General features: G+C 39.5%; 1 protein-coding gene across 6 annotated transcripts in view; it reads left to right on the top strand.

The window, feature by feature from the left end:
- LOC111144942 (family with sequence similarity 13 member C) overlaps positions 1 to 25,499 on the top strand; it is a 157,611-nt gene that overhangs the window by 16,111 nt on the left and 116,001 nt on the right. For 4 of the 6 annotated variants that reach the window (XM_022499555.1, XM_022499560.1, XM_022499558.1 and 1 more), the window contains 2 exons: positions 2,899 to 2,955; positions 6,668 to 6,863. In XM_022499555.1, the coding sequence (XP_022355263.1) occupies positions 2,899 to 2,955; positions 6,668 to 6,863 (253 nt within the window). Of the gene's footprint in view, positions 1 to 2,898; positions 2,956 to 6,667; positions 6,864 to 25,499 lie in introns of those variants that run through there. The other 2 variants (XM_022499559.1, XM_022499557.1) reach the window with 1 other exon arrangement.

The following is a 25,499-nucleotide window of genomic DNA, read 5'->3' as shown; positions in this document are numbered from 1 at the left end:
TCCTGAGCCTCACCCCCAGGGACTACCTGATCTAGTGAGGCTGAGGTACCTGTGGGGCCCACACTCATTGGTCTTTAAATTCCTGTACTGGGGTTACAATGCAGGAAGAGGATGCCATGTGCATCCCACCAGTTGGGCACTTGGTCTGAGCTGGTTTTCTTGCCGGAATGGGGATGTCTGGATATGGATTGTCACTGAGGAATCCAGCTTTACAACTGGGCCAACATTCCTGTTTAAGGAATCGGTAGAAGAGTCACAAAGGACATGTTACTTCGATAAAACTTACTGGTCATTAGAGCAAATGTACAACCCAGCTGAACTAAAGGAGTGGGTATACGTGCCCATATAAGCCTGTAGACAGATCTATATCATTGCTGTATTTGTGACCTAGGAATTGTGTTTCCTTGAGGAGGAACTCCTGAGCCTCACCCCCAGGGACTACCTGATCTAGTGAGGCTGAGGTACCTGTGGGGCCCACACTCATTGGTCTTTAAATTCCTGTACTGGGGTTACAATGCAGGAAGAGGATGCCATGTGCATCCCACCAGTTGGGCACTTGGTCTGAGCTGGTTTTCTTGCCGGAATGGGGATGTCTGGATATGGATTGTCACTGAGGAATCCAGCTTTACAACTGGGCCAACATTCCTGTTTAAGGAATCGGTAGAAGAGTCACAAAGGACATGTTACTTCGATAAAACTTACTGGTCATTAGAGCAAATGTACAACCCAGCTGAACTAAAGGAGTGGGTATACGTGCCCATATAAGCCTGTAGACAGATCTATATCATTGCTGTATTTGTGACCTAGGAATTGTGTTTCCTTGAGGAGGAACTGAAGTCATTTAATAGGCCTGAAAATATGATCAATTAATTAGGGTCTGGCCTCATCCTTAAGAAAGCATGTGCAATTTTGTATGTTCTGATGCCGAGTTTCCATTTTTACCTAATTGTACTTTGAAAAGAAAGGTTAATAAATCAAGTGAAGGGGAGAAAAAAAAGTTCTTGCCAAATTCCCAAACAATAGGTATTGTTGAGCTCTAGGGTTGAACCTCTGATTGAACCCTAGATCTTTGGAAGCAAAAATCCTAGGTTTCTCTTCTTCGCTGATTTTTCTACTTAGCGAGGTTACTTTTATTGGGAAACATTTTCATTCACACAACAATGTCTAGATGATCTATTAAAGTGAATGAGTCTAACAGAGGAGAACAAGGCAATACTTATGAATTCAATTGTTATTTTCATGAAATAGACAGAATGGTTTATTGTCAGTCAAAAACATGAGAAAGCAAGAAAATTTAATTATTTCGTTAAAAAGAGTACTGTGTTAAGTTGACTGATTTTTTTTGTTTGTTTTTTTTTAACTGGCAGGAGGAACAAGATATTTCAGCAGGCAGAGAGAGTTAGGATCTACATGGCTTTTGTTTAATTCCTTAAAGTACATAATTTAAAAGGGATAGTAAGGGAAGAGGACTGGAGCTTATATCAGTTTGTTCTATAGATAAATTATGTAATGTTGCAAGTAAGGAATATTTAAAAATTTTAAATGATTTCATGTAGTATGGATATTATTATTATATTCGGTTATATTTATATATGTAGATACTTACTTATTTTTGTCCACTCATTACATTGTCACTCTATCTGAGCAGGGTCCAGTTCTTTTTCAACTTTGTGTCCTTTAGAAGTAGTACTACTGGAAGTACTGGCCCCCAAATTGTTTGTAACTTACCTGAGACCAGGAAAGTACAGAAATAGGGAGTAAACATTTAATAACTTCTAAGGGAATTTGGCATTCCTGCAACATTTTTACCAAACTACCGTAGCAGATTGGAAATAGAAAATGAACTGGTCAGTTCTGAGTCCCAAAGAGTTTGAAACACACAGGTCTAATAGTTAACGAGTACCTGAAGGGTAGTACACGTTCAGGGAATGCTTGTTAAAGTATTTCCAGTCTTGCTGAGGGTCAGACTTAATGATTCTGTTCAATTATTTATTGAATGCTACTTTGGGGGTAGCACTGTGGGCACTGGGACAGTGTGTCTAGAAAAAAAGGCATTTCTTTTCATGGAATTAACAACTAATTGAAGAGATGTCAGAGGTACAGAGGAATTACATAGCCGTGTGAGGCAAGATACAGTTGGTTACCAAAATCTCAGAATATAGAGTAAACATTTATGTATTAAGTTTTAAAGTAGGTATGTGGCCTGTGGGTGAACTTGGCTGGGAAATATCATGGAGCTTATGATACTTCACTTGGGCAATGAAAGATGAGTAGGAGTTGAAGGTGGAAAAAGCATTCCAGGCTGGAGGAGGGTGGGAATGGCTGAGAACAAGAACAAAGGCTCTACACTCGAGTGAGAGAATGGTCCTACTTTAGAGGCCTCCAGGCAGTGTGGAACACCGCAGATTTTTCAGTATAGAAGAGCCATGAATTTTTCACTGGGTTATTCCAGAAGTTTTGTGATAAGGAATGGGATTGAAAAAGTCTGGAGGTCAATGGAAGAAGCTAGTCTGAAGCAGGGGGTATTTCAGCAGGCATGCAATAGAGTCTCTTTTTGAGCCAGGAAGAACTCACCAATCTTGGTGTTAGATGTCCCCTCAAGTGCTTCGAACAGCTGGGTCCTTGCCAAGATCTTGTTAGTTTAGGTGATGCTGAGCAGTGGATGAAACAAGAGTATTCCTTCTGGTTCTGAGCTTTTAAGATGACATAACGTGACCACATTGGTATCATTACCGTGTAGACATGCTGGGAATTGGAGCTAGTTTGAGAGATAGTTTGAGAGAGAGTGGTGAGGGTTGTTCTATTTTTTAGTTTACCGTGCTAATCTAACTCTAGATTCTTGCTGCTTCTGCTGCTGCAGACAGTTGGAACTGATGTGGTTTTGTTCCTTCTCTCCAGGTGTGACGAAGACACAGCCTCCCTACATGAAGACCAGACTGATTGCTCCTATATCAGGTATGACCCGCTATTGCTTGGTTCTTAATTATGAAGGACAGAAACCATGTGTGTCTGGAGTAGTTAGCCTTTTCTTTGAATCTAAGAATCAGCTGTTCTTGTGTATAAGTTCTTATAATAAAATATCAGTTCTTAAGTTTTGTCATGTCCATTTTGGGGTAGTCCCCTTAGTACCCGAGACAGTGCCTTTTATGTGGGGAATGCACAGTAAATGTCTGCTGAATTCAAGATTGATTATCCCATCTCAGTGTTCCCATCATAGACCCTATGGAAGAGGTTACAGATTTATTTACCAAACACGTCACTGAGTGTTTGGAGTATGGTCTTGGTCATCAAGGGGTTCATGATATGGCAAAACCTTCATAGTTAACCATTTCTTCTACATTTGCTTTGTTCAGAGCATTTTCACATACATTTTATTATTTAATTTAAACAACTGAAAGGACGTCGATGTTTCCCTCCTCCTCCTGGAGGTGGGGAAACTGAGGCTCAGAAGGATTATAGCTCATCCAAACTAACATAGCTACTATGCGGCAGAATTTGGGCTCCGGTCTCTCTGACTATTGGGTCCATTTGTTGGATAACAAACAATTGTCGAAGGCCTATTTTGTGTGCCAGAAACCAGTCCATGTAGACGATGATGCTGTAGTACGTTAAGTGCTCGTTTACTAGAGGTAGACAGAGGATTCATTTAGAAGGACCAAATAGCCCAGAGAGGTTTCTGGGATGGATTCCTGAAGAAAATTACGGTAACGCATGACTTTGTATGTGTGTGTGGGTGGGGGGGGGGTTGGGTAGGAGGATATGAGGCTAAGAAAAAGATGATGCTACCAAGCAGAAGGAACGGCTTGCTGGAAAGCCAACAGAAGGTAGAGAAAATAGAGTTGTAGGAAGAGCAGGAAGTTCAGGATGGCAGGAAGCTTGAGAACATTTGGGAGCGAGGCCAAGAGTGATAAGAAGTAAAGCTCCAGAGATAAACAAAGACCTGATTTCAAAGGGTTGGTGTACCTCACTAAGGAGTCTGGAATTTATCCTGGAGGTATTGGGGAGACTAAAAAGAACCTTCAGTCTTTTCTTTGCAAATAACCACTTGACTAAAACCCCATTAAAGTAATAATCGCTCCCATTTATTGAGCTGTGGCCTGAGCCAGCTTTGTATGGTAGGTATTTCACAGGGCATGTATGATCTCTGCCAGGTAGAGAGAGAGCCATCTCATGGCTGAGGGTCCGAGAGGTGATGTGCTGTGGCCCAGGCTATGCAACTAATATAGAGGAGGATCTTTCAGACTCATTCCCAGTTATGATTGATTCCACTAAGTAGAGGCATAAATTATATAACTTGTACTTTCCTGCTTTGGAGATTCTGAGAAACCAGTAACAGGTTAGAAGTGTATTTCTAAAGATGACTGTTTGTGTTTAGGTATTTGTATAATGAGAGAAAGATGTTCTTTGCTTCCCCACACTAACCTTCTTTGCTTTTCAAGTCAAGGAGGTGAATTCGGGCACCTTGAAAATATATAAAAATGAAGTCCAGGTATTGTTTAAGGGATGAGTCTATCAAAAGAACCATTTTAGATTTGAAAAATGAGTTTTTCTTTCTGATCTTAATGTTCTAGAATCCTCCTTGAAGGAATATTTAGGTTTCCTGTAAAGGCAGATGTTCTCCCTTTTGTTTCTCACCCAGGAGCATAGAGTATGGGGATGAACATTGTTTCCAATGAGAGAAATGCATTTCACATGAACTAGTACAGTTCCAACTTATGGTTTGATATTGGTTTCCAAATCCATTAGTGACTTAGAATTTTTAAAATTGTAATTGATCTTGGAGCACCTGGGTGACTCGGTTGAGCATTTGACTCTTAGTTTCAGCTCAGGTCGTGATCACAGGGTGACGATCTCAGGGTAGTGAGATCAAGCCCCTCATCAGGCATCTGGTTCAGTGCGGAGTACACTTGGGATTCTTTCCTCCTTCCTCTCTCTCCCCCTCTACTCCTTCCCCGACCTCTCTCTTTCTCTCTCTAAAAATAAGTAAATAAGTAAGTAAGTAAATAAATTATAATCACTCTTAAGGGAAAATATTAACCAGTGTCATTGGCACTGACTTTCTGTTTAATTTTTTTTCAGTTATTAATATTTCACTTGAATAATTATTTCACTTGTTAGGTTCTCCTTTACCCGGCATTATGAAGTTTGTCCGGGGGCTTAAAATTAACTGTTTCATGTAGTTTTATTTCCACACTTTGCCCAGTTGCACCCTGGGTCATGCTCCAGAATTCCTATCCTTGATATTTGCTTTGATCTTTTTCCCAGAGGCTAACTGGAGTTCATCTTCCTGATATCAGTTTAGTGAATTTAATCTCTGATTTATTTGCGAAAAAGCATCTTGAACAGTGGGCATAGAAATCCTTTCTTTGTTGGTCTTGTCTCTTGGCTTTGTGTGTCCTTGAGCTACAAGGAATTGTTTCCTATCTGACCTTACCAAAATCTTTTACGGATGCTCGGATTAGAGAATGGGAGGGAAAAACACCGCTGAGGGGAAGTGGTCACCCTAGAGAATTATGTGATCTAGTACCAAATGATTGCCAGTGGATTAAGAATGATAATATTAATTGTATAAAGAGGACACCCCATTTGGTTATATCCCTGGGTTCTTAGCAAAGTTAGAAAAGAAGTGCATCTAGATTTAAGAGGGACTAATGGCTTCGAATAAAAGTGTTATGTTACTACTTTGAAGAAATTGAAACAGTAGGTTATATTGTATAGATTTGCTTGGTTAGTGAAAGTTAAAAGTGGCTGTGTGTGTGACACCACTAACTGTGTGAAGGTGACACCGGCCCGTTTCATCACCTCAGCAATTCCACACTGATGGAACCTGGACAAGGATCTTTGAGTGCGCACAGAAGGTGTTGTTCAGATGGTTTTGTTGGGTAAAACATGGCCCTTGTTTTATATTTTATCCAAGTAGCATGTTTCCTATCAAAATAGACCCTGCTAAACTTCTAGAGGCTTTTGAAAATTGTAGAGAGATGATTCTAAATATGCCAGCAAGGAGGAAGTATCATGCCTTAAATCAAGTCCCTATATGCAGGAGAGACTGAAGACCTAGCTAGCACTCCAGGTCTCTGGGTGAATTAGCTCTTCCCAGGAACTTCATTTATTCTCTGAGTTTTAGAGTTTTTTTCTTTTTCCTTTTTTTTTTTTCCTTGTCTTTTTTCGAGAGAAGGGTGGTGAAGAGAGAGAATCCTAAGCAGGCTCCACACTCTGCTTGTAGCTGTCCTGGAGCTTGATCTCCTGACCCTGAGATCATGACCTGAGCCACCCAAGTGCCCTTGAGTTCTAGGGTCTTAATCTGTAAAACTGGGCTGACAATCTCTAACCCGAATCCCACATTTTTGTCAGAAAAAATACATACATCCAAGCATCTTGAAGTGAAAAATTAAGAACAAATATGATATCATGCGCAAAGCGACAACTGCCAAAAAAAAAAAAAAAAAAGTATGTATCCACTTGTAAAGAGGAGAAGGTAAGGTGGAATGATCCAAACAGTGAAATTCACATTTCTTAGGTTCTTATTCCTGTGAAACTAAGTCTACCCTAAACATTTTGCTAGATACCATATAAATAGAGCAGCAGTGAGTGTTCCAGCCCCGCTTTCCCGCAGCAGTGTATTACTTTTTTGGGTGCTTTCTAAATTGGGTCTTTCCTGTTTTAGAGATGAAGACAATAAAGAAAACTACCCCGACGCCAGGGCGCTCCTAGAGGAGCCCGCGCCACCGTCGCCGCCACAGCATGTAGAGCAGCCCGTGCAGGTGGACGGCGTGCTGCGACCCAGCATGGGCAACTTCAAGTCCCGGAAGCCCAAGACGCTGCTCAAGGCGGAGAGCGGGAGGAGCCACGGAGAAAGTCAGGTAGTGGGCTCTACCTCCCCAGGCCTTTGCCAAGTGGGTGCTTCTCCCACGAGGGCACCGCTCTGGCAGACAGTGTGAGCGCGTTCTTTTGCAGGAGGTGGTTAGCGAGCTTGACCGGGTCCGTGCGCATACCGCCGGCCTGGGACGCAGGGATGGCACTCCCAGCGCAGGGTTCTCAGCAGGCTGGTAATCTAGCTCCCCTTCAAACGGATACCTTACACCCTGGGCTTCCACAGTGGTTCAGAGGCGCTGCTGCATTCTTGCAGCAGAGAGTGGAGAAGGAGCTCCATCATTCTTCCGCTTAACCAGGTCATGCAGCTCTTGCCCCAAACTTGGAGATTTCTTTTTAGCACATCAAAAATCCCAAGTTTATCCAGAGCCACTCACCTTAGCTGCCCTTTAGTAGACTTGGGTAAATTTATTCAAGTGCGCATGTGCCTGTTTGTATGTGTGTAGTATCAGATTCTTTGAGGTCAGTAAGTATTTAATTGAATGGATGAAACAATTTTTTCCCCCATTTGATTTGGGTAGTACATTTACATTTTCTAATTTTTTAAAATCTTTCTCAAGTTGTAGAGGGATGTAGCCAAGATGTGATGTTTTTAAATCTTAGAAAACTCCTTAAATAATTTATGATGCTTTAAAAAAAAAGGATTAAATGAATATAATCCACTTTTACCTTACTAGGAGGTTAATGAGATTATACTTGTAATACAGTTTTGGGGACATGGGTGCTTCATTAATATTAACTTTGCTTTTTTGTTAACATTTAAACCTTAAAAATAATGTGGGAGGTTCTACATGTAACAGATTAATTGTATAACTTTAAGTCCAGTCCTATATAACAAATGCTCACCAGGTTAATCTTCCTGTTAGAACACCTTTGGCTGAACACCTTATTTGACCTTGTCATTTTCTTATTTGTCTTGTGATTTTTAGCTCATTTCTGCCTCGGTATTAGGAACTCTTATTTAGTCAGTTAATTTTGCAATAAAATGAAAGTGCCCTTTGCATTCATAAAGCTGGGTGGTAATTATCTTTAACTGAGTTGAGTTTCAGACAGAAGTGAATGCGAAATACTGTTTGAGTTACGATGAACTTGAGACACTGCCTATTACTGAATGCACCCCATGCTTAATCTGATTAGGAGTGTGGTGTTGAGGAGGATACAGTTACCCAAAGGGCTACCCCCATAGTCTGATGGGTCTTAGGGATGCGCTGATCTTGAATCTTCTGCTAAGGGTCTCCTGTGATACTTTGAGGATTGGGTGACCTGCCATGTCTCCCAGAGTGTTTTCTTTCTTGTCATCCTATAGCCTGGCTCTCAGAAATTACACAGTTGCCACTTCTAATAAGATGCTAATGGGGCATGTAATTCCAATCCATTGCTCACAAACACAGGAGATTTCTGGGGAGAGATATGCTTGTATTATCTTTGCTTATAGTACAGCATTGGAATCCTGGCCTGCAGGTAAAATGTTTAGTTCCTTCCTAACATCTCTATCCACACAATGAGATCCCCTCCAAAGAGCTTTGATAATAATATCTTAGATCTTCCATATATGGGAGAAATATGAAACAGTTCATTCTTCCTATTTTCTTTGGGGAGAGAGAATTAACATTAGTTGAGTATTGACAAGAACTGAATCTATAAATACTCTATAAATAATATTATTAATAAAATCAGCTAACATGTATTCAGGTATTTACTATGTTCCAGGCATGTACCATGCTTTACCACAATCCCATGGAATGGGTATTATATTTTTTTTCAAATGTAAAAATTAAGGATTAGAGGGATTATATAAGCTCTTTAAATAGATTTGGAAGAACTTGAGTGGAAGGTCTTTTCCATAAAAGCACAGTGTTTCTAAGAAAAGGTACGCAGATCTTCCAACTATAAGTCTAGTGATTTACCTAATCCCTTATACTAATTACACCTTAATTTTTATATAAAACCCATGATTTCGCTTTGGAGTTTTTTTTTTTTTTTCCTTTGCTGATTATATTGTGCTGCTAACCAGTAATTACCTATTTAGAAAAGATTATTTGGGGGAGAATTTTCTAAGTGTAATTTTTTTTTTTCTGCCTTGAAGTTTTGTGATATTGACCGCTGAAGCTAGACAAAGTTTGGGTAAACCTTAGCTCCATAGGAGCAAGTTTCTTAAGGTCAGTGATTCAGTCCTTCTTGTCTTTCTTTAGACCTGTAGCATGTGGTAGTCACTCAGTATTATGTGTTGAGTAATTCAAAACTGGTTAAGAGAGGTGTACAGATGACTGTATCATCTTTTTTTGGTGTGAAATGTAAGTGTGATCTTATTCAGTTGTTAAAAGTTACATTTAACAGAATATAATCATGACTCTCCTATAGATATGAAATAAAGGTGTATCAAAGATTTTATTTAAATTATTAATTAACAAAGGAATCAGTAAGATAGTACAACCAGTTCAAAAGAGAATGTAAAGTATCACATATTTGTAGTCTGATGAGGAATGCAGAAATAAAATAAATGGACACAAAATTGGCAAAACTTACAATATCCATGACGTGATAATCAGTTACTTTCTCTTGGACATGAGGAATTATTTGCTTTGCCATCAGTATCTACAAGTTCACTTTTGTGTCTACAGCCTTGTAAAAATAGCCCAGTCATAGAAAAACAAAAGCAAAGATTATCCAGATGGATGAGTTAGCCTGGACACCCACTAAATTTTAAAGATTTTATTTATAGTTTTTCTTTACATTCTTCTCTTACCTCTTGTGATCATAAGAATCTCAAGGAAAGATTATTCTTAATCACAAAATAAGGCTAGTCACATTAGGTTTGGCCTACATAGGCATAGCAAGAGTATCAATTTACTATATAGGCCTTGTTAAGCATGCTTTGCAAAATGTAAAGTCATTTGCTATTGACTAATTACAATATTAACTTTTCTCTGGGAGTTTTCATGGGGGAATCTCAGATTGGACTTTCAACGCCTCTATTATTTGCAATCCCAAGGTCTGGAGCTAAGTTCAAGAAGCTCTCTCCACTATGTTTCAACTGCAGTACCTATGTATTTGGATATATTACTCTCTTCTTGAGATCCACAAAATAACATTAGGTTTCTAGCTTGCCAGCAAGTGACCATCTTTACCACCTGTAAGCTTGGACCCTGTAAACCAGTTAGCAGGTCAGTTATCCTAGGAGGCCCCTGTAGGCATTGGCTATGTAAGTAAAGCCTTTGTTCCTTAAAGGTGGTCTGTTCTACATGATTCAATGAAAATCCTTCTCAGGATGGCATTCCAGGCAAGATTTTGGTTGTATAACAGATTTTTCAATTTTATTCTGGTAAAAAGGAAAACAGATTATTATTGAATATAGGAACTAACCCCATTGCAACAAAAGGTCAGGATGCAGGGTGAGTTTCTGAACTCTGGGGTAAGTGAGACTCAGACATCACTTTTAAATGTTTCATCTCATTTTACCTAAATGGACGGTTTTAAAATACAGTTTTATTATTATTACTATTCATAAATGGTGAGGCCAACTGATGAGAGGATGACCGCTCTTTGAAAAGATTCCCACTCCTCGGTCTCAGGAGGAAAGGGAGCATGCTGTGCTGTGCAAGACCAAGGAGCACCAGGGTTAGTCAGAAAGTGGAAGGGACAGGTGGAAAGCAAGGCAGAAGCCTTTATGTGGTTTCTATGGGAAAGGCAAGGTGAGGCAGGGTAATGCAGTCTTAGGATTGACGAGTTTGATTCATTTCAGTAGATTCTGAGGTATAGGGACTCTCCGGTACCTGGTTCAGATGATTAAGGCAGAGGAATATTGCCTTCTGGAGTGTATGAGCCAGATAGAAGAGTTGGTTCCAAGTATGGACTCTGCATTGGTTAGTTTACATGTGAAAAGTTCACTCCTGGGCAAGTCATTTATGTTCTAAGAATTGGCTAGCCCTAGAATGTACTTCCCAGTGAGTGGGGCTCCAGAGGCCAGGGCATCAAAAATACAGAAAACAATAAAATATAGTTAATACAAGAATCTACTAAATTGTGAGATGAAGTAGAGAAAGGACTGTCTCATAGATCCAGTAAACAGAACATTAAAATAACAATATTCTAAACAAAAAACTATAGTAAAATTTCCCTTATCAGTGCATTTAGTCTTATGCAATTATTTTTTGTTCCTGTTGATCTTGGGTTAGCAGGAGCATAAAGCTGTCCTGATGAAAGTTTTATAAATCTTGACTCAGCCTATTGGAGCATCAGATTCCTGTACCCAAGAGTCTGTCCTTGAAAATGTCAACTGTTTGAAGCATCTGGAACTGTTGAAAGTATTTTTAGTTGAAAACTCTGGCTTGAAGCTGGTAGTAGAACCTGCAGGCAAGCATCTAAGGAAAATAAACATGTATAGATGATAGAAACTGAAACTGGTTGTGATTAATTTACAGATCATTTTCAAATGTGAAAAGTCTGATGAGAGCTCATAATAAGAATAATGAATAGATGTGACATGCAAAACAAGATAATAAAATTATTGCCCCCAAATTAGACAGAATGTTTCAAAGGATAATGAGTAAATCTATTTTTAAAGAAGTCAGGGAGTTTACTTCTGATTGTACAAAAATAGATAAATGTAATTTTTACAGAGGGAAAAACCGAGAGAGATAATAATCTTGAAAGAATATGCCAAGAATGTAAAGTAAAATATTTGCTAAGTCTAGTGTATGTCCTAGACATCTGCATTTTTATTAAACTCCATAGGAAAGTCTGATACACACTTCTGATTGAAAAACACTAGCTTGGATGATGCTCGATTCAAATGTGAACAAGTCTGCATTTTAAATGATAACTATAATTATCCCTGATAATACTATAGTGTTGTTGGTTAATATCATCAGGCAAAATCCCATAAAGACTTGAACAAATACAGAAGTTGATAGAGCTATTTCATAAGAGTTTCAATCACAGGATAAATATAACATTAAGCAGATTTACCATGCACTGAGGTTGAGACAGTGGTTCTGTTTGTGAAGCTGGACTTATTTGGGGGGTACTGAGGCTTATACTTCAAATCCTACCCAACACTTGTCACCATCAAGACACAGTTCTGACTGGTTTGCTCTGATCATCATTCCCTAAAAACACCTGTGAAGACCCTGTGGGCACAACCATTATGACTTAAAAATAACCTGTTTCACAGCTGAACAGAACAATAAATGTTTAGCTATTGCTGTTCTGGGTTCTCTTATCAAAAAGTTTGTATTCAGCACCCCAGAGTGGATCCCCAATCTGATCCTAATCTGGTTGGAAATGGAGATATGGATAAGGGAGAAGGGGCCAGATGGTAGCTGTTGAAAGCTTTGATCTTTGATTCCTTTCCCATCAATCCCAAAGTCAGATTCAGAGATTTTGTTTTTGTAGGATCAGATTTAAATCTAACTCTGAGCAGCTTTCCTCCTGATCTTGCCATTTCTCTGAGGAGCCCTGGGTGAAAGTAGCAGAATCTGAAGTTTAATTTTATACTCATTATATATGAGTGATTTAAAAGAAGAAGGGCAAGTCACTTACGTGTATTTGCTGATCCAATGAAAGCCCAAGAATCGAGAAGACAATGCAAGAATGTCCTCAAAGAAGTTAAGATATTAAAAATAATGAGACTATTTTGAACCAAGATCAATTGCAATTTTCTTTGCTGCTTATTTAGCCCTGCCTTCCTTAGATGGTGGGATATAAAAACAAAACAAAAAAATGGCTTGGAAAAGAACCATTCAATGACTTGTCTCCTGAAAGGTCAGGTTTTATTGATGGTTTGATATGATTAATTTGAAGATAAAATAGGACTTGTGTATTTGTGTTAAAGCAGAAATTCTTCATCAAAGTAGATTATTACTCTTTCTAGGGAGGAGAACTTATTGAAGGCAATAGATTATATTTGTTATAATATTTTGTGATATATTACATAAAATATGGAAGGTAGATGAAATGGATGAAGATGGTTAAAAAATTTAGACTTACAGATAGAAAATAAATAAGTCCTAGGGATATAGTATACAGCATGGTTACTATGAATATTGCTAAGAGAGTAGATCTTAAAAGTTTTTATCACAAGAAGAAAAATTATAACTATGTATGGTGATAGACGTTAACGTGGCATTGTGGTGGTCATTTCACTATATATATATAAAATACTGAATTATTTTGTTGTTATATAATGTTATATAACTTAGATAACACTTGAATCTAATATAATGTTATTGTCATTTATATCTCAATAAAATTGTAGGTGTGTCTTATTATATCTCATTGTGACTAACAGTGATCTCTGGAGCTTTCATCTCTCCTGTCTAGAATATCTGGGTAATTTGTCATCTTGGAAAACTTTGGGGCTGATTTACTGTGAGACTCCCTCCATGCATACTTTCTATTTATTATGTATAACCACCAGTCTTGATCAGCCTTTTCTGTTCTTCATATAATATCTACCTTTTTCTAGACTATTTGTTTCACATTAATTTCTTGTATTCACACTTCCCTGATTATTCAATAAAAATGTATAAACCCATATTTGACAAAAAATCTACATTTATTGACATTCCCCAACTGATTAACATTTCCAGTTTTTATTTATTTTTATTTTTTAAAGATTTTATTTATTTATTTGACAGAGAGAGACACAGTGAGAGTGGGAACACAAGCAGGAGGAGTAGGAGAGGGAGAAGCAGGCTTCCCGCTGAGCAGGGAGTCAGCTGCAGGGCTCAATCCCAGGACCCTGGGATCATGCCCTGACCTGAAGACAGACAGAGCCACCCAGGCACCCCAACATTTCCAGTTTTTAAAAAGACAGTAGATTATATGTAGTGTAATATTTTGTGAAAAGTTAAAAAGAATTCTATATTACTATAGTATTAATCCCTAACAACCTGATTTGGGGATCATTGGATTTGACTAACAGAACCAAGTACCTGTATAGGACCTCATAACTATCCAGAGGGCATTTAGCTTTAGCATTGGTAGATTAAGTCTTCCCATCTTCATTTCCTACCAGCTGGCATCAGGCAATGCACCAACCTTCTGTCCTTCCCTCTGTTGGCTATTTTAGCAGAAGACAAAAACTGGGAGGCTATATAGAGAGCTTTTCTGCAGTGAGCTGTGTACTGAATCATGCTGCTAATCCACTTCCTTGGGGAGACCAGCTGTTCCGTCTGGTGTACATCAGCATTAGGTTTCCTCCATTTGGCTCCAGTAGATGTGTTAAGAGGCTGGAAAGGAATCCAGGTCTGATTGTGAAATTTGCATTTTAATTTTTCTGCCTAAATGAAAACCCCCTAAACACTTTTCAGGCAAAATAACCTAACAGTGAAGTATTTACTATATTTCTATTTTTGGAGAGTCTAGGTCTAATTCTTTCTGTGTTAGACTCAACATTAAAGGACAATAGTTAATTCTGGGTCATCCCCCTTCTCCCCCCAAAGAAACTAAGATTCTATTTCTAATCATGGATCTGCTTTATGTATATTTTTCTAAATGTGTTATTGAACCACTAAGCAAGTACAAACTATAAAGCAAGAAAACTAGTACAGCTGATTGACTTTGAAATTGAGAGCACTAGAAAGCTAAAAAAGAGCTTCAAACAGAATTTCACTTGCTTTTCATGATAGGAAGACATTTAAGTTTTGAATATGCCTTGGAGGGCTTGTTCTTTGGAGTGTGTCAAAAGGACGAAGTCATTGTGCTTCTGGCAATTGGCCTTAGATAATTGTTTTGACACATGAGTTTGTGTTGCATTATTTCTCTTGTATGCTTTTGCAGCTGTAGTGCGGAGTTGTACTTCAATTCCTGCTATGGACTTTTTGGAATATTTTTTACTGGTCAGAAAGAAAGGTGTTCCTCCAGGTTTATTTTCCAAGTCTCTCTTCACTTCTCCAATAGTAAAATGATTGAGATTCAGGGAGGACGGACATCTGCGAAATTCTGTGTCTTTCAAAGTGAGGCTATCTAAGTTGATGTCTGGGTTCCTGGTTTCTCACGGTGCATCAGATTCTGATATGACTCTTTGAATTAATAACCAATCTATTGTTAAATGACTAAGCTTATGGAAAAAGATATTTTTAGAAGGGAAACTGGAATATCTGTAAAATAACTTTTACTTTTTTTTTTGAAATATACAAATGTATTCTGCTGATCTACTGTCATGAAGGAATCTCAGAATTAAGCGAGGTGATTTATTTGCCTCGGCATTAAATCTCAAAAGTTAAAAAGAAATGTCACCCAGATGGAGTTTGTGTTCAAAACAACATAACTGATTTGAGACAAGTTTACAAGCAATGGGAAAATTGAAAGTTTGGTATTGTAGTACTCGAGTCCCCATTATCTAATTAATATTCCACCTATAATAGAAGCTACAGAAGAATTCCCCTTAAAAAAATGAAGAAGCTATTGATGGTATTGGTTCTTCTGAGTGTAGCAACTGAGAATGGAAAGAACTGATCTCTACTTATATGCTGCCTGGAATATTTAACAGATATGCAAATGAATTCCACACAGAATGGCTCTTAAAATTGTCTTGTTATGCCTGCATCTTTTGCATAGATAAATAAATTCTAAATTAAAGAACTTCCAATTATCATGATGTTGTTCCAAAGATGGTTTCTAACATTATATAGCCTTATAAATTCAGTCCATAGTCGAGACCTACCAATGAATGGAAAGAAGAATGACATCCATGGGACATCTTTGTCCCTTTTGGCACCTGCTTCCTCTTTATGGGGTTCCAAATCTTGTCCCTCTGGGTTAATTACTTGAATGGTAGTATAGTGAGGTAGTGAAAAGCACGGTTTTAGGTCCACATGGTTATGGGTTCAAATTCCTTCTCAGCCACTTACTTTGTCTATGACTTTAAGCATTTAGTTACCAACTCTTTAAGTGTCTGTTTTCCATCTGTAAAGAAGAGATGATATTTTGTCCCTACCTTAGAGTTTGTTTAGAATTAAAAGTGATGATGATATAACCTTAAACATTCAACAAGGTTCAGGGGGCTAAAAATTGTTTTAAAAGACTCATTGGGCCGGATATGTGCTGAAACCTCAAAAATTGCATTCCCTCTGAGTTAGGCCAGGCTATGTTATGCTGCAATAAGAAATAACTCAAAACCTTAGCAGTTTGAAGAAAAATACATGGTAGTTAAAGCAAAACTGCATTTCTTGCATGTTACATATCTTCATTGGCCCCTAGAAAGTGTCTGATCATGGCAATCAATTAAAGACTAACTTAGCAGTGTCAGTCTTGAACGTTGTTGGTTTCAAAGTCAGAGAGAAAAGAGAGCTTTGGAGGGTTTCTGCATACACACAGCAGCATACAGTATTTACATTCTTTAGTAATTGGCCCGAGCTGGTCATGTGCTTCTCCCATAACTATAGTTGCATAATGCCAGGGACTAGGAAATACAATGCTGCCAATATACCCTAATGAATTACTAGCCAGTAGCACTAATGACTTCCACATCGTCTGTTCAAACTAGCATATAACCTCAAGCAAGAAGTTAACTGGTCTTTTTCTCTTCTCGTCCTTTATAGTACTCAAGCATTGTTATTAATGTCAAGGACTAGAAGAAGAAGAGCATTAATTAAGCTAATGAAGTATCACCAAAGGACATACTGTTATTGTTTTGAGCAGATATTGGAATTTTCTACAAGTATCCCTTCAGTTAAATACCTGCTTCATTATGGTCAGGAAAAAAGAAGATTTAGTTACTGTTATTTCCCTCTATTGCCAAATGAAACTTCAGAGTTTACTAGTTTTATTATTTTATATAGGAATAATTATGGTTGTACTCTTGCCAGAAGATTGCAGTGACTTTGGGTTATGCCAGCTAAACCTGTGGTGCCTTGATTAAGAAGCACTTTAATTTTTTATTATTATTTTTAAAGATTTTATTTATTTATTTATTTATTTATTTAACAGAGAGAGAGAGAGAGAGAGCGAGCGCACAAGCAGGGGGAGTGGCAGGTAGAGGGAGAGGGATGCGGGACTCTATGCCAGGACCCTGGGATTATGACCCGAGTCATAAGGCAGATGCTAAACCGACTGAACCACCTAGGTACTCCTTAAGAGGCACTTCGAAATCTCATCCAAAAATAATACTTCCTATAGAAAATAGATTTGACAATTTGGATATTGTCAGATGTGGGAACTGAGTTTCTGCATACACACAGATATGCAAATTCACATCTTCATGTACTTGGTGATATTTATCCAAGAGCAGGGTGTTCTTTAGGCAAAGAACACAGCTTAGCAGGGGCTTACGCAGCCTATTTTGGAGCTTGGAAGCAAAGCTGGGAAGTCTGGATAGCAGAAACATAATGAACTGACATTTTGGGTAACTAAGAATTGCCAATCCAAACTTTATCAAACATGGTTAAATATCACTTTGGGACTGAGACATAACATATCAACCTCAAGCCTGCAGTTTTAGGCTCCATATTTTGCAAGAGATGTAGCTGCCAGATAAAATATGGGATGCCTGGCTAAATTTGAATTTCAGACAAAAAAGGAATAATTTTGTAGTGTAAGTATGTCCCATGTAGATACTGTTTTGAATAGGAAAGGGAGTTTTGTGCAAGCAAAAAAAAAAGTAGGACATACTCATGCTGCAAAATTACTTATTGTTTGTTTGGCATTCAAATTTAACTGCATGTGATGTGGTTTTATTTACTAAATTTGGCAACTGTATCAGAAATGAATGGCATGAACATCTTACCTCACTTACCTTCTCCTTCAAAGGTAAAAGTAACCAGTTGTGCTTGTAGCCTGAGCCATTGGGATTTTTTTTTAACTTCAACCCTTTTAGAGTAGGAAAAGAAGGCATAGGAAGGGAAGTCAGCAGCTTCTGTAGGTCTAGGAGTCAAACTGTAGTAATTATTTTATATCTTTAACATCTGAACAGCATGAAATCACCCTGGAAAAAGCAGCCCACTCTCTAGGGATGATAAACTCTTAAAAATTGGATAGAAGGGCAAAAAAGTTTGAAAATCTGCCCTTAACGTCTGCAGACCATTTTTCCCACTGGACCCTACTTGCCATGAACAGTGGCTGTTATCAAGTCAATGGAAGGGCTGACTTTGATTAGCCAGCTTCTGTGTTAAAATGATCAAAAACAATTTACTAATAGAAGACACAGACTACAAGAGTGTCATATTTGAGCAGTATTGCTACCGGAGATAAGTGGCCAGGCAGGGGATGCCCACTTTGAAAACTGCTGCTCTAGACTGAGCCCAGTGTCATACACAGGATGGCTTTACTATTTTGAGCATTACTTTATTATGTAGTTGCCTCCAGACCCAGGTCACTGGTGGTCTTTTAGTCATGATGGAACTTAGCCTTCCCACTCAACAATGTCCAGCTTGGTTTTGTTATGAATCTTTTTTTATAGTTGAGCCCTCTGCAACTTTTACTGTTGTAGCCACTTTTACTGTTCTAGTCAGTTGTAGCCACAGTTAGGGGATTCCCCCAACCCCCCAAAACAAAGATGTTCAGCTTCGCTTCTTTTGTTCATTAACACTATGAAATAAAATATTTCGATTGCTTAGCTTGGTAATATTGCCATGTGGCAGGGACATCCCCAATAGAAAAGAACATCCCAATGTTAGATTTTTAGGCTTTTCAGCTGTAACATTCTGTAACCAAAGGAATACTGTTGAAGTTTTAAGCTCTTTTAAACAATAACTCAGTGTGGTAGGGGTGTGGTTGGAGTTTAGTGTTTTTGTTTGTTTGTTTGTTTTTAAGAGAGAGAGTGCACAAGTGGGTAGGGGCGGGGAGAGAGAGAGAGAAGGGGACTGTGTGTAGGAACAGAGGGAGGGGGACAGAGAGAATCCCAAGCAGACTCCACGCCCTGTGCAGAGCCCGACAATGGGCTCCATCTCATGACTGAGATCATGACCTATGTCCAAATCAGGAGTCAGACATTCAACCAACAGAGCCAGCCAGGCACCCCAACTTTTTTGTGAGTTTTAACCCAGTAAACACTGACTGTACTAAACGTGTGACCTATTAGACTTAAAAACCAAGAGAGGAAAATGATATGGATCCACAGGAGGGATTCTCTCCCACTTCTTCCCTCTGTCAGTTTCTCCCTCAGCATTGCCAGAAACTGAAACTGACACTTGGTTTAGGAACCAGAAAGCCTGGTCTTCTGAAGACCTGGATATTGCTCTCCCTGAAGGACAAAAGGATTCACCAGAAGACTGAATTAGTTTAGCTCTAAATAAAACACAGGCAAATATGAATGATTTAGGGTTCCTTTTAAAATATTGTTTACTGTTTTACTGGTTACTAATAAAGACTTGGACAGTTGTAGCCTTTTACCTAATGTGCAATGTCAGGATGGAAACAGAGAAAAAATAAACTATTTAACTCCTTATTAAATCTCTAACAATCACACTTCCACCTTATGCTAAAAAGCAGAGTGGGAACTCAGTGATTGGTTCCTAACATGACAAAACCTCTGGAAGAACCAACATCTAGATTTAGAGCTGTTCCTGGGCCATGTACAGGGTAGGAATCTGGTGATCTCTGTTGTAGCCAATGTGTCCTTGGGGTTTCCTGGATTAGTGGCAAGTGAGGAGTCCAGACAGACAGTTCCCCAAGCAGTAATCAACTCTATGCAGAGATTGGGACAGGCTTGAGGTAGGCATCGGATGAGGGGGAAGCAGGGAGGTCACAATGGAACACAATGGAAAAGAGACAGGGATCTTATCTCTGGGCAAAGAAGATAAAATTTTAGTTCATAAAATAGTGAAAATTTTTGTAGATGCTACTTTAAAAAATTGTTTTAAAGCAGAAAATGCAGTAGCTGAAAGCATATTTGAGCATTATTTTATTTTCTGTCATTGAAATTTTTATTATTTGGTAAAAATTTCCAAAATGACACATCTAGAATTTATTACAAGTATCTGATTGCAGTGCTGTAACTCAAGACATTTTGTTGCTAAGTTTGTTTGTTTTGGGTTACTCTTATTTATTTGTGAGGTAATTGCTAAATGTGATTTATCTCAGAGCCTTTTAATGTTGTAATCTTTACAAGGAGGTTTAACCATTGCCAATAAGACTAAAAAGTGTGTTTTTGACACACCTACGTATTATCTTCCTTCTCCTTATTTCAAAATGGATGACTCGAATGTCAGCTTTTCAGCTTTAGTGATTTTGGGACTTATGTTCTATTTCAGAGATGGCCTGCCTTATGTACACTGACTGACTGGGCCTTTTTGTTTGCTTCTCAACCTGTTAGTTTCACTAATATCCCTTCCTATACAATACCATCCATTAATTTTGCTTGATTTTTCCAAACTAGGCTCAGTAACATGGTGTTTCATCAGTGGTGCTGGACTGTGTGTCCCTGAGGGGCCTGTATTTCTCCTCTTGTTAAGTTGAATTGTGTACTGGGTTGAATAGAACCTTTTCAAAATTCATGTTCACTTGGAACCTCAGAATGTGACCTTATTTGGAAATATGGTCTTTGCAGATGTAAGTGAGGTAAAAATTTGGATTTTGGGTGGGCCCTAAAGCCAATGATTGGTGTCCTTGTGAGAAAAGGAATGGACACAGAGGGCCATTCAGGGAAGACAGACATATGAAGATGAGGGCACAGATTAGAGTCAGGCCACCACAACCAATGACTGCCAGGAGCCACTTGGACCTGAAAAGGCAGGGAAAGAGTCTTCCCTGGAGCCTTAGAGAGAGTGTGGCCCGGCTGACTCTTGGTTTCGAACTTCTGACCTCTACAACTGTGAGGGAATACATTTCTGTTGTTTTAAGCTACCAAATTATGGTAATTTGTTTCAATAGCCATAGGAACTAGTACAAGGAGCTTCCTAAAGTTAGACTCTGTATTGGGTGGCTCCCCAATACTCTGGAGGATCTGGCAAGAGTTTGGGGGGATATGGGGCATTAAGAAGACTGACGGGGCAGAGAGCTTGCATGGTAATTACCATACACGGCCTTGTCTTTATTTTATTTTTTTTTTTAACTTTGGTGAGGAATCAATTGACAAATGTAATTGTATACATTTAAAGTGTACAATGTGATGATTTGATATACATATATATGTGGTATAGAATGATTGCCAAGATCAAGATAATCGACCCATCCATAACCTCACAGTTAACTGTGTGTGTGTGTGTGTGTGTGTGTGTGTGTGGTGAGAAAGCATATGATCTACCCTCAGCAGCTTCCAAGAATACAACACCATTTTTTAAAAGATTTTATCTATTTATTTGAGAGAGAGTGAGCAGGAGAGAGAGCATGAGCAAGGACAGAGGGAGAGAGAAAAGCAGATTCCCCTTCTGAGCAGAGAGGGCCATGCAGGGCTCGATCCCAGGACCCTGGGATCATGACCCAAGCCAAAGGCAGATGCTTAAACCATTGTGCCACCCAGATGCCCCAAGAATACAATATCATATTAAGTGCAGTGACCATGTGCACAGCTTTGTCTTGAGTGCTGTCTCTAATATTCATTTAATTGTCACAACCACTCTATGAGGTCTTGGTACTCATTCCTTTTCACAGAGAAGTTCAGTAAATTACTCAGGGCCACACAAATTGAATGACTAACTGAATGGTATTCCTGAGTATCACTTCTTCTTACAGTTGTATTAAAAATTGATTTATGCTTTCTGTTGATTTGGATGGATATGTGGGTACCAAATAGATTATCACATATTGTGAATGTGTCTAGGGCCTTGGAGGTAAGACCTGGCTGGGCTCAGGAGAAAAAAGGATCAAACATTCCTCTCATTTGTTGGGATAAGAAGAAAGATACGTAAATTTAAATAAAGGAATAAATTGCAGAGGGATTTCTTACTGCACTCACTGAGGAGTGATGGGAGGGAAACAGAGATATTTTCCATGATATATCTTTGCCATTAACGTCAGGGGCTTTGTTGGCTGAGAGCTGTGGTTTGGATGTGGTTTTGTAGGTTTCATATAACTTAATTTTTTTTAGATGGAATGGGAGTGCTTTTCTTAGGGGTGCTGATTGGGGCAGTCCTGTTTGGGTATGTGCTCATGAGCAGCAAGTGGTAAAATAATCAGCTGCTGCTTTTCAGCAGCTGGTATTTCTGTTAGGGTTTCAGGCTTCTGGAACATTGTCACCTTGGGGTGGATGACGCAAATCGATGACCAACTTTTAGGCGTGGTCACTGCATCAGGGATGGAGAACTGGCTACAAAGTAGTTAGAAACCAGGTGGAATGTGTTCTCTTAAGCCTTGCTTTCTCATGATGCCGAATGTCATTGACATTTTGTGTAGGGTGTTGGTTTCATCGTTGACTTTGGCCATGGCTGGATGGCAAGATACCAAGCTTATTGACCTTCAGATCAGGTTTTGAACGACTAGATGATTCAGGCACTCCCTCTTTCTGAGAGCAGACGTTGAGGGTGCCTCTGAATGAGAGGCCCTGAATCAGACAGGGAGGGGAAACCTGGTACCTGTTCTTAAGGTAAGTGTGCTCTCACTGGGGTGATGGAGACAGTGACGACACTCAGCAGAGTCCTTACCATGTGCTGGGTTAGAGCCAGGGCTCAGCTGCCATTTCCTTTGTACCTGGATCTCAGTGAGGTTCTGATGTTCCCCATCTGTGAAATGAAGGGTAATAGCACCCATCTATAAAGTTGCTCTAAGAATTGATATGCTAATCCTTATAAAATACTTCCTGTAAGTCCTGGTACATAGTAAGGCTCCTCGTGTGGTCATCATATCATACCATTAACATATATTGATATTGTCCCAGTTGTGAGAGTGAAAAGCTCCCATCTTCTTAGGGGAAGACCACTTGTACTCTGGTTGCCAGTTACCTCACAACCTATTCCCTTCACGCTTCCATCAGCTAGCCCATCTGCGACAGCAGCCCCCATGCCCAACACTCATGGTTGTAGAGCCAGAAGGTCAGGATCAGCCCAAGTCCAGTGCCATGCTTCTGCAGGTCAGCCAGCCAGCATCACCCTCACTCCTGCTCTGCATTTACAGCTGGAGGTCAGTGTCTGGGCATCTCCCAGCCCCCGAGCTCAGAGGGTCTCCCAGCTGCTACAAGATCAGTGCTCTGTGCTTTGCTCAAGGGGACTGCCTGCTGATGTGCAGCTCGCCCCTGCTTTAGCAAGCGATACAGCAGTTGTTTTGTTCACGTATTGATGAGCCCTCTTCCTCTCACAGTGAAGAGATGGATAATGTGCTAAGGGGTCACCAAGAGGGGCCGTCTGAAAGAGTTCACACAAAGAGGTGAGTTTTGGTTCAAGTAGTGAAGTGGGAGTTATTTAAATCCAGAGAAATTGCAGGGGGGGGGTGTTTTCTAATTTGAGGGAACACACCACAAGCAGAGATGTGAGTGATAATGGCAATGGTTGAGAAGCTGCCACCTCCTTAGTCATCCCTGGACTCAGGGTGTGCATAGGGTGGGGTGTTGGAAACTAGCCTGGAATGGTTTGTAGGGCTGGATTCTAAGGGCCTTGGCTCCCATCCTAAGGAGTTCTCCTCTTCTGGTGCTTCTCAAACATTTTTCTGTTTCTGAATTCTAACCACAGAGGACACTGAACTTTTACCATAAGAGGGAGTTTCTTTGAAATCTCCCCATTGGGGATATTTGTCATTCTTTCTTGGCTGCCCAGCATCTGAACTCTGTTTTTGTGCTTGAAAATTTTCCCATAGGAGGGAAAAAAGCAAGATCTGTTTTTTTTCCCACAATACAAACTGAAATGCCAGTACTTGCTTTTCCAGCTTCCCTTTCAGCTAGGACATGGGCAGAACCTGGGTTGGGAGTGGGCGGCAAGAGGGGATCTGGTCATGGTGGTGGCGCCTGTCGCTAGCGTGAGCTGTGCGGACTACACGCAGTAGAACTGACCACTTCTGATCAATCCTACAATTCACATATTCCCCCAATTTTAGTGTTGCTGAAATCGGGGTGCTCCTTAAAATCAATGTTGTGATAGAGTTTGATAACCAGCACTATTTACTTTTTTCCTTAACAAATAGAATAATTATCTAATGGTCTTAGAGTCAGCAACATCAGAGATGCAGACCGCTCAGTTTTGGCAGAAGTGTGCAAGTTGGATCAGTTCTGAGCTGTTTTTGCCTCAGAGCCCCATGGCTGGTTCTCTAGCCCTTTGGGTTAGTGTGTGAGCCTTCTAATAATTTCATTATTTGCTTAAATTAGTTAGACTTTGTTTCTGTTTGAAACTAAACATCTTGACTGGTATATTGATGTCATCGTAAAAAGTTTTGCAAATGTGGCAGTTTTTCTTTAATACTGCAGTTTATTAATATATCTGTTTAAACAGAAAAAGGATGTTTTAAAAAGATTTATCTATTTTAAAGAGAGGAGGAAAGAAAGCATTCATGCATGAGTGGAGGGAGGGCAGAGGGAGAGGGAGAGAGACAATCTCAAGCAGACTCCCCATTGAGTGCCCAGCCCAACCTGGGGCGAATTTCATGACCCCAAGACCATGGCCAAAAGTCAGACACTCAACCCAGTGAGTCACACGGGCATCCCAGAAAAAGAGTTTTTTTCTCTAAATATTTACTTAAATTTGATGTCCCAAGAAACTATGGCATGCTAACAACTCACAATTCAGGTGACATTATGGAGAATGTGTTCAGTGAGAGTGTGGCCCTCTGGCATTTTCGCTTCAGTGTGTACCTTGTGGGTTTGCATCCCTCTGGCACAGCATCTATTGCCTGCCATTCCTGTCCCTGAGACTTAACTTGAGGGGAGGAAGCACAGTGCAGGCCTGGGAGAGCTGGAGATGCTTTAACTTACAGTGATGTGACTGGATTCATAGAATTGCTTCTGTGTACTTTCTTCATCTGTTATCATCATTCACCTGGGGAATCCGGTCTCCCTTCAGGGTCTCCTCTATCATAAGTTCTATAGAAACTGGTTTGGAGCCTGGACCTGTGGCTTTTGGCTTTGAAATGCCAGATATCTTTTGTGCTCCAGATGCTTTTGAGTTCAGATGTTCTGGGAGTTAGCTCTTCCTTCATTTCAGATAATTGCTGGGTCTCCAAATTAAAAACAACAAACAAAACTTTTTTCAAATTAGAAACTTTCTCAGCATGAACGGTGTTACAATTAGTATTTGTGTCTAATAATTCCTTCTTAGACTTTTCCCAGGTCTGCATTGCAAACATCGCGTGGGTACCTTTGCTTAGAATATTCAGTTCAGCCCACATGTGTCATCTACTCTTCCTGTGTAGAAGGAAACACGTTTTCTAAATAGAGGCCCTCTTTGAAGCAAAAACTTTACATATTCTATTTGTGGTTGGAGAGCCTGATGAGAGACTTAGAGATAAACGGTCCTAATCACGGTTGATTGGGGTATTAGACACAGAGATTGGGCACCATTTGGTAAGACGAGACTCACTCTCTGAAGAATTGGTCCTACTTTGTGCTAACATTGTAGACAGAGGTCTTTAAGAGGGAGCTAATATTTTGCATGTTTGTGGAATACCCCCCCCACAAAGTCTCATCTCTGGGACATTACTGAGGGGAACTAATGTAAAGGACTTGGCATTTTTTAACTACAGTACTGTTAAAATGGATGAAAAGCCATAATGCAAGTGAATGTTAGGCATTCATAAGATACTACTGTTTTTGCTATGTCCCTTCTCTT

The sequence above is a fragment of the Enhydra lutris genome, unplaced genomic scaffold (genome assembly GCF_002288905.1).
Source record: "Enhydra lutris kenyoni isolate GAN:26980312 unplaced genomic scaffold, ASM228890v2 scaffoldscaffold12, whole genome shotgun sequence".
Classification (NCBI taxonomy): Eukaryota; Metazoa; Chordata; class Mammalia; order Carnivora; family Mustelidae; genus Enhydra; species Enhydra lutris.
Note: the sequence above shows the minus strand (reverse complement) of the source record. Positions and strands in the feature narration are given on the sequence as shown.